The sequence below is a fragment of the Pyrus communis genome, chromosome 6 (genome assembly GCF_963583255.1).
Source record: "Pyrus communis chromosome 6, drPyrComm1.1, whole genome shotgun sequence".
Taxonomy (NCBI): Eukaryota; Viridiplantae; Streptophyta; class Magnoliopsida; order Rosales; family Rosaceae; genus Pyrus; species Pyrus communis.
Genome location: NC_084808.1, coordinates 15701885 through 15710392, shown reverse-complemented (window position 1 = coordinate 15710392; position 8508 = coordinate 15701885). Strand labels below are relative to the sequence as shown.

The 8508-nt window shown below is 36.7% G+C and overlaps 1 protein-coding gene and 1 non-coding gene across 2 annotated transcripts; both read right to left on the bottom strand.

Annotated features, from left to right (window-relative positions):
• Positions 1–128, bottom strand: LOC137738536 (U11 spliceosomal RNA). Its single transcript, XR_011068979.1, has one exon. It is a non-coding gene; the product is annotated as a U11 spliceosomal RNA (small nuclear RNA).
• Positions 129–355: 227 nt separating this feature from the next.
• On the bottom strand, positions 356–8239 carry LOC137738418 (actin-related protein 9-like). Its single transcript, XM_068478054.1, has 20 exons — positions 8117–8239; positions 7958–8030; positions 7690–7799; positions 7521–7580; positions 7360–7425; positions 7089–7191; positions 6740–6948; positions 6346–6466; positions 5106–5170; positions 4801–4890; positions 4264–4314; positions 3565–3696; positions 2553–2642; positions 2394–2464; positions 2097–2296; positions 1980–2023; positions 1835–1884; positions 1097–1142; positions 933–983; positions 356–724 (listed from the first exon to the last, which is right to left on the bottom strand). Exons 1-20 carry the CDS (start codon positions 8117–8119, stop codon positions 581–583), a joined length of 1779 nt encoding a protein of 592 aa, XP_068334155.1. The 5' UTR covers positions 8120–8239; the 3' UTR covers positions 356–580.
• Between the last annotated feature and the right edge of the window lie 269 nt (positions 8240–8508).

Below are 8508 nucleotides of genomic sequence, written 5' to 3'. Positions count from 1 at the left end.
TGGAGGGTGGGCCAAAGCGAGCCAACCCTAGGAGCTCCCACAAATTATGTCAGCCATATGTCTTGATATCCATACGGCACTCACCAATCAAGGGTGAGAGTGGCATATTTAGCCAACTGACCCTTTTAAACCCCAGAATATCCCCACCGCCTCCATTTTGTACCACGTCCTTTCTCGCCCCTTTTCGTTTCATCGATGTGGGACTGGAGTAAGTGAAATTTTAAGCCAATTTGGCCCCTACCCTAAACTACATAAACTTGGGCCAATTTGCAGCTACCTAATAGTTTAACAAGTAAATTGCTTGAAGGTTAGTTCATAGGGCATACTGGCAGCTACCTAGTAATTTAAGTTGAGATAAATGGCAATTTACTCTTGTTTTAACAAAGGAAAATGATTAACGCTTTTAGAGTAGTAAAAAGAAAGATGCATTGCCTCTTTACGGGCACCCAATGCTTTCGTCTGAAAGACTAAATAAGTTACAGAGTCGGTTAACTGCCAAAGCCCCGACTAACATTGACATTACTAGGGAGCCGATAGCATCTTCAATTAAGTTCATGTAATTAAGAGCAGGTGTCACCTTCTACGAATTAATGTAACACATTGCCTGTGCTTGAAGAAAATAAGAGTCCTTGTACTTTCTCCCACTTCCAATGTGAATCCCATTGCGAATCCAGTCGTCACGATGTATCCAAGCATCCCGACCAATATCAAGAATTCCAAGAATCTGTTGTGAAGCACAGTATATGCTAAGTTGGTAACTTGATGAAAAGTGCAACCAGCAAAAGACACGTTTGGTGGATGCCATTAGCCACAGACAGACAACTAAAACAAGCGCACAAGTATATACTAAAACGGTACCTTCTCCCTACAATCACCAACTACATAAGATGCATACAACTATGTATTAAAAAGGTAGAGGATGCTTGACTTACCGCACCACCTTTCCATGGTACAAAAGTTGGATTTGATCTTGATTGCAAGACCTATTTAACATGATATAGACCACATATGAAAAACTATGGTCGAGTTTATTTTGGTTACAAGAAAAAAAAAAGAAAAGGATTAAAACCATCGAGGATATAAGTAATAAACTAACCTCAACAGTATCAATCGCTTCATTTGAAGGAATTGCATGTAAAACCCTGCCAAAAGGAGAATGATAATTTAATCTTATAAGGGTGTCTGTATCTCTTGCGTGAACGGTCCATCCCCATTCAATAGCCTTTATTAAATAAGCACACGGGCATATCAAGCTCGCATAAGTATCCAATTTTATTGGTGTGTACTTAAAACCAGAAATTCAGCAGAAAGTTGTGCTAGGGTCAACGTAAAGAGGGGCACACAGCAAACAACTTTTCCAAGCATGGAGACTGAGACCTATGAACTAAAAACTCGCCATCCCAACAACTACTATTCATCTTGCATTGTGAAAACACGAAGCTTAATTGCCTAAGCTATGAGTTTATGAACATAAACCACAAGTCTAACTTAGCAAAACTCTACGCCAAGGAATCAAACTCCACATTGGTGGGTTTCTCTAAAGGATGTTGAGGTTACACCCAAAACCAATTGGCAGTGGGAGGAGTAACCATACTCCTTATGATCCCATTCAAGGTTTCCTTAACTTTCCAATGTGAGACAACTCTCCATGCACCCTCACGTGTGGCGATACTCGAGGCAAACACATGGAGAACACATTGGGTGACATAGACACGTGTATTGTTGGGATTCACAAGTGGGCGAACCTGGCTCTGATACCGTATTAGAACATCATAAGCATAACCATAATCACAAATATTAATCAAACAAGTAGGCTTGTTTAAGATGAACTGACCTTTCCTCCACTGCAGGAACAAGACCTCTTGTCAAAGCCACTCCACCAATCTAAAACATGAAATAGGTCATTTCTTCATTTCTTCATTTCTACACCAAGTAAGCAAATATAGAAACACATTGTATATCTTAAGTGACAAACTCACCAATAGTATACTGCAGAACAATTTTCTTTGGAGGTCTATACGTCCTGTCAACAAACCACCAAGTGGTGCTTAGGTATCAGATAGAAAAGCACTGTAAGTGACACTCTAGAAACCTACCTGTTGAAAGAATGCTACTTGTTATGGCTTCTGCAAGGCCAATTTTTTCTTCTTTCTTTGGTTTAGCTGAAAAAGCTGGGTAGCTGTCCCACATTGGATACCCGGTGTTCATGCTGGAAAACAAGCCATCTGACATTTCAGGTCTTCTGGGAAATTCCATGTGCCACGTATCTTCTAGCATGTCTTCATAGTCACGAAACCTAAGCAATTAACCAATCCAATATTTATCAAGAATGACTAATTTATCCCAATTATTATAATGTTGCAGAGAAGTTTAGCTTGGAAAACATTACTGACCAAACACTCGGCGGTGGAGGATATGCATCTGGGACCAAAAGCATTGGGAAGAACAAACCCATAGGAGGGACCTATGCAACATAAAATTATAATAAATTTTGTTCCCTGAAAGTTATATTTTAGGATTAAGGCAGCTATAATTCACTTTAAGAGACACACATTGAGAGCAGTTAATCTTGTCTTATGAGATCCAGCTGGCATGCCATCTTCATAAGAATGAACTACACCAACAGCATCAAGCTCCCCCTCCTGTATAAAGGAAACTAAGTAATTTGAAAAGCAAAACCCAAGAACCAAGGTAAAGGACCCTTGTCCAACACATTCTACACTATTTGGCCATACACTCCATTCAATTCAATTACTAACATATAGCCTTTTAAATCAAGCACATGTTAATAAACCTTCTTTCAACATGAAGGGACTTTGACAGACCTGAATATATGATTACGTTATAGAGAATTAGCTTCACATCTGTGTTCTATAGATGATTCACCATGACCTGAAAAGCTTTCTTTTAACTGTTCATTGCACTGTGAAACCTCAAATTGTATACTAGATCTTCATATATTCTGGAAAGAAAATATGATTGGCTCGTTACTTATAATAATTTTTTTTTTTTTCAAACAAAACATACAGGGGGAGAAAACAAACTTATAAAAAGGAAAACCACCTATTGGATCAAAGTTATGAAATAAGACATAACATATGTGTGCGTTGTCTTGTAGGTAGTCCTCACGAGATAATTACATTAATTGAAAACTGAACACAGAAATATTATACATACATACAACCCCACTAGAGTGTAGGGTGGCCAAAAAAATCTAGATGGCATCATACACAACATTACTGAAGGTATAACCTAGTTTAAGAGAATCATCACTAGCATGATAGTGTGATACTCAACCTGCCTCTCTTTGGGACGTCATGTCTACAACCAATGTTCCGATTCATCTAGACTAGCGGGAGCTCTGTAATAATATATTTTTTTTTTTTTTTTTGGTACTTTTAAGCATCTTTTGGCTTTCCTCAGATGGACTTCTTGTCCATATGTATATGCATGCATGTATTACTGGCGTGAATCATGTATCACTAAAAGAAGCTAGGGCAGATGACAGAAGATACATTACATAGAAAATCCAAGACCAAACAAGAAACAAGTAAGAGAACTAACTTTAATCTCACAATAAGACTCTTTTAGTCTGTTAAGCATCAAGAGATCTATCGGCTTGGTGAACATGTCAGTACGAATTTGTGGCCATGTCTGATGATGTCTTTGAGTCCAAAGAAGGCATCTTGAAATGTCCTGAAAAAATACACATACAATTTAACTTCACAAAGAAAAGGTTGGATGGAAAATGAAACTTGTTAAATCAACATTTATTTCATTAACGGGAAATTAAAAGGTAAAGAAAGAGGTTACAAGATGAGAGCAAGTTAACAAAGAAGAACTAAAAGGCCTTTGCAGTGGAATAAATACATGATGGCAGAATTAGCCCAGTGCTGATGTGCTAAAGAGGAATTGATGCACCATCACATTGTAAGCACAAACTGAAGGAATTTGAAGGACATACCAATTCAAAAGAATAAAACATGATATATATCACCATCAAGAGAGAAGAAAAATTTGAGACGCAAATACGCAAAAGAACAAGTGTGATGAAGAGTAAGATATGAATCATGCGATGAATCGTAAAAATAAAGACTTCAAGCTTTGCATCATTAAGAAACAGCTACTGAGTGTGAACATTATCTTTTTAGGGTTTTAGTTAACATGGATGAGCAACAGTTACAGAAACAAGGGTAGAATATTTATTTCATTCTTGTAGCTACTAGCTAGTCAAAACTTCAGAAATTCTAAAATAGAACCCACCTCTCCACCAAAAGGTAAAGTTTTCTCTGTATGAGGTAAAGCTGCTCCATCCTGGACAACAGAAGAGACAAGCGATACATTATCATAAGTGGAAGACCAACTCTAACAATTTAGGCATAATTCAGCATGCTATTGATATAAGACCAAAAAGCTACAAAAGGAGTTAGTTTTTCTTTTATTTATTCAGCATGAAATTTTATAAAGGATGTTTAAAAGTAATAACACACTTGCGAAAGAAAAGAGAGATGGCAGTGACAGTGTAAAGTAACCTCATTTGAGGGATCCCTTAATTGAAGCTCACACACACGCACACTCATTTGCTAAATCCAATACATATACATACATGCATACACACGCATACAAAAGTGATTTTAGGAAATGCCTCTAATTGAATAACTAAGCATGCATTTTTTTCATGTTGGTTCTGAAAGCATGAACAGATATGCAGGGACTGTATGGAATGATATATTTATGCTTTTTGAGTTTCTTTCTTTATGTTAAATAGATGGGAAGAGAAGGTATGGAAATGGCAGTTACCTCAATGCAAATAACTGATGTCACCTGAGCACCCATCTTAACAACACAAGCTGTTGATAATCCATTCCCAAAAGCTGCAGCTAGACCTTCCTGTGGTAACGAACACAATAAAATCATCATGTACAAAGGTGAGACCATGAAGAGTCAGCGACACACAACAATTTGTACTGCAAAAATAGGAAATCATCAATTGAGGAAAAAGATTGTCAATAGCACTGAGAAAAAATAGAAAAGTTAAATGATAACTCTAATTGTGGCATTATCTCATTGAGCATAGATTTATACAGAAAAAAAAATTTCCCCACCTGATGTACCACTGCTGAGCTAAAACGCAAGTCACGCAAGACTATTGACAACAATTCCTTTATTTCTGCTTGGAGAAAATGACAAATTATAAAATATGACCATAGTTTCCCAAGGCAATGTTTTTATATATTCAAGCGAACAATAAATTTCCATAATCAGAATTAGAATAGGCCAAGATAAATAAAAAAAATCACAGAAGCGCAAGGGAGTATAAACTGTATGATAAATTGTTGTTATGGTTAAAGGATGTATCATTTAGTACATTGACATGCTTTCCGTTTCACATAAAAAGACACTACTGATTGCACAACAGGTGTGAGATGAATCATAAATCCAAGGCAAAATGGTGAAGTTGTATTTTATCTTTAAAGTTAGATAAAGATGGTTACACCCTACAGTTACACCTAATGTGTCAGATAAACATTGTAAAGTAAATTGCAGTGCCACCTACTATATTGGAAAACACAGTTCACACTTCCTTGTGGAAAGGCATTACAAAACCAACTAGCAGAGACCTTTAAATAGATAACACCAATTAGATAGAAGGACATCGTTATGAACAGAAAGCTACAAACTACAACATGATATGCAAATTATCACCACTACGTATTGTAACAATAATAACAAGTTGTTTCAGTAATAGCAGTCTAAACATTTCTATATCCAATTGTGTAGTCCCCTGGTAAAATTGATATCAGCTCAACGAAACTTATAAGCTCTTTGAGAAGGATGCAAAACGGGGGTTTTGATAAAAGCATTTTTTTCTTATAGGATAAACCGATAATGAGGAAGGATATGTCCAACTTGGATAATGAGGAAGGATATGTCGAACTTCAAGTTGAAACAGGCTAGTTCTAAATGAATTTTTCTTGTTGTCACTAGTATACTTAGGAAGACCCTCTTCTTCAGTGAGATGGAAAAAAATTCTTTACATAAAGTTACGGTTATCCATATAAGTTCTGATTGACACACATCATTCATCAAGTAAAAGAATTTGCAGATCGTGTAGCACTCACCTTGTGTTAGCAAATATTTCCACTAAAACAGACGAAGAAAAATACCTAGATAAAGTAGGAATACATTTCTAAAAAATAGAAACAGTTGGCAATCCTAAATGGCAGTGGATACAAATTTTGAAATAAAAACTTATAGCCATGGAAGTCCAATGACTAAGACAGACAAATGTGAGGGCAAAGCAGTAATTTCTCAATCTAAAGAACAGACTACAATTTTGAGTACCTCGATTATCAAATGTTTCTGGAAGGACGAGCATAGCTGCATACTTGTGTCTTTCATGTAGAGGGATGTGCAGTTTCTCTGTCAAAATAAAATCCCAAATAGCATGTACGTCTTCAAGTACCTAACAAAACATGCAAAATGTAAATGAGATTCAGTATCTCATGAAAATTAGAAACTTTTACTTTTATGTATTGAATAATGCATTAAAGCATAAAAGTTTAAATTACTAGATTTTCTCAATTTATTGTGATGAAACATGTCACATGTCATCCCAAAAATTTCTTAGGAGAAGATGTAATCAGAACCCATGTGAAGTTGAAATTCTACAATGGCAACTCAACCAAAGTCGATTCATATCTCTGAGTTAAAATGATAATGAAAACAGGAACTGTACCTGCTGCATGGGATAATGTAGCGAAATATTTAGGTGACCTCTACGTATAGGACGATGTAAGGTATATGGTGCCATGGGGGATATTTTTAGTGCTTCCTCACCATAGATGACCTTTTTGTATTTGTGATTGCTAGAGCCAAGCTCCTCAGTATTTGCATCTCTGTGCTGGCCTAAAGACTCGCTAGTTGTGCCTTTATTCTCTGAACTTTCTGCACAGTTAACATGACTATTTGAGGAAATGTGTGCCAAATAAGACAATATTGGTTGCAGTGGAATAATATCAAGTTAAATGTCCATACACACAATCAAGAAAAGTAGAACAAGTGATATACAAGGACTCTTGTATGACCTAATGCTGAAGACGAACTAGGTTCCTTTTGGTACACATCTGTCCAATCAAATGATGTGTCCTTTCTACTATTCTGTGGATTAAGTCCATCAACGCGTCCCATCTGCACATCAGCTTCATCATTTCATTTTCAATGAACAAAACACATAATCACCAATGTCCAAATCATAAAGATCAAGCTCCTTTTACATTGGTAGGGAAGGTGCATAGCGCACTATCTGTATGAAAACGAACAAACACAATGCTAATTTCAAGCAGAAAATATGCGTACCTTGCGTGGGTAAGAATTATTTCCAACCTCTTCATCTATAAACGGAATCTTCAAGAACGACGCAATCTTCAAAATGGCAGAAACAATAAAGCTTAAATTCAAACTCCAAATACAAATCTAACAAGTTAACGCATCAAACAAAGCAATGCGCATAGACTCACCATATCGTAGGCCTTTTCCCGCTCCATGTACTGCGTAGTCGTAACTTGAGTATTGAGCAGCTGAAACCCAAAAGCAATCCAAAAGAAACTAAAAACATCAACAATCAATCGCGACCGAACCCTACGAAACACTAAAATTGTACGTAAAGTTTAAGGAACAACACGAAACCTGGTCTTGAACATTTCTCCTGGGCTCCTGCGTGGTGTGCCATGCGATGCAATGTGGAATATTAAGAGGGGTGTCCTTCGAAGCAAGGCCAATTCTGATGTTTGCAGAACCTGAGCTCCCAAAACAACAACAACCCAAAATTGAAAGGACCAAAATTAGTGACTAAAATTTGAAATGGGGATGTGGGTTTTGCGATTTGCGTTGTAAACTTTGATGGGTTTATGCTGAAAAATCGAATGGAGCTGTAAAAAAGTGGGAAATTAAGTACCTGGGTTGATGATGACCAGATTGGATCCTCGCTCGGAGAGCAGCTGTGAGGGAACCACGGATTTCAGGTAATCCTGGGAAGTAGCAAGGCACAAGCTGTGTAAATTACAACGAGAGATAGATAGACAGATAGATAGAGAGTGAGAGAGAGGGTCCATACCATGGAGCTTCAAATGGCGGTTCGCCTCCTTGATGTTGCTTCGCTTTGTGTGTTTCACTGCTTACGGTGAGTCTCTTGTTTTCTTCTATTTATTTCTGGGTCTGGAAAATGGGTCGTCACGGGCCAACCTTCTATTTCAACCCAAGCCTGGTCTGAACCAGACCGATTTAATATCTTAGGAAACCGGAGCTAATTTTTCAACAAACTCAAAAAAGTAATTAATTACCAAACAAATTTTCAATTAAAAAAAAAAGTAATTAATTACCAAACAAATTTTTAATTAAAAAAATAAAAAATAAAAAATGAAAAACGAAATAGTTATCAAACTGTTCTTAAGTATTGCCATGATTGAGATTTGGTTAGAACATTACAACATTAATGAAATAAAATAA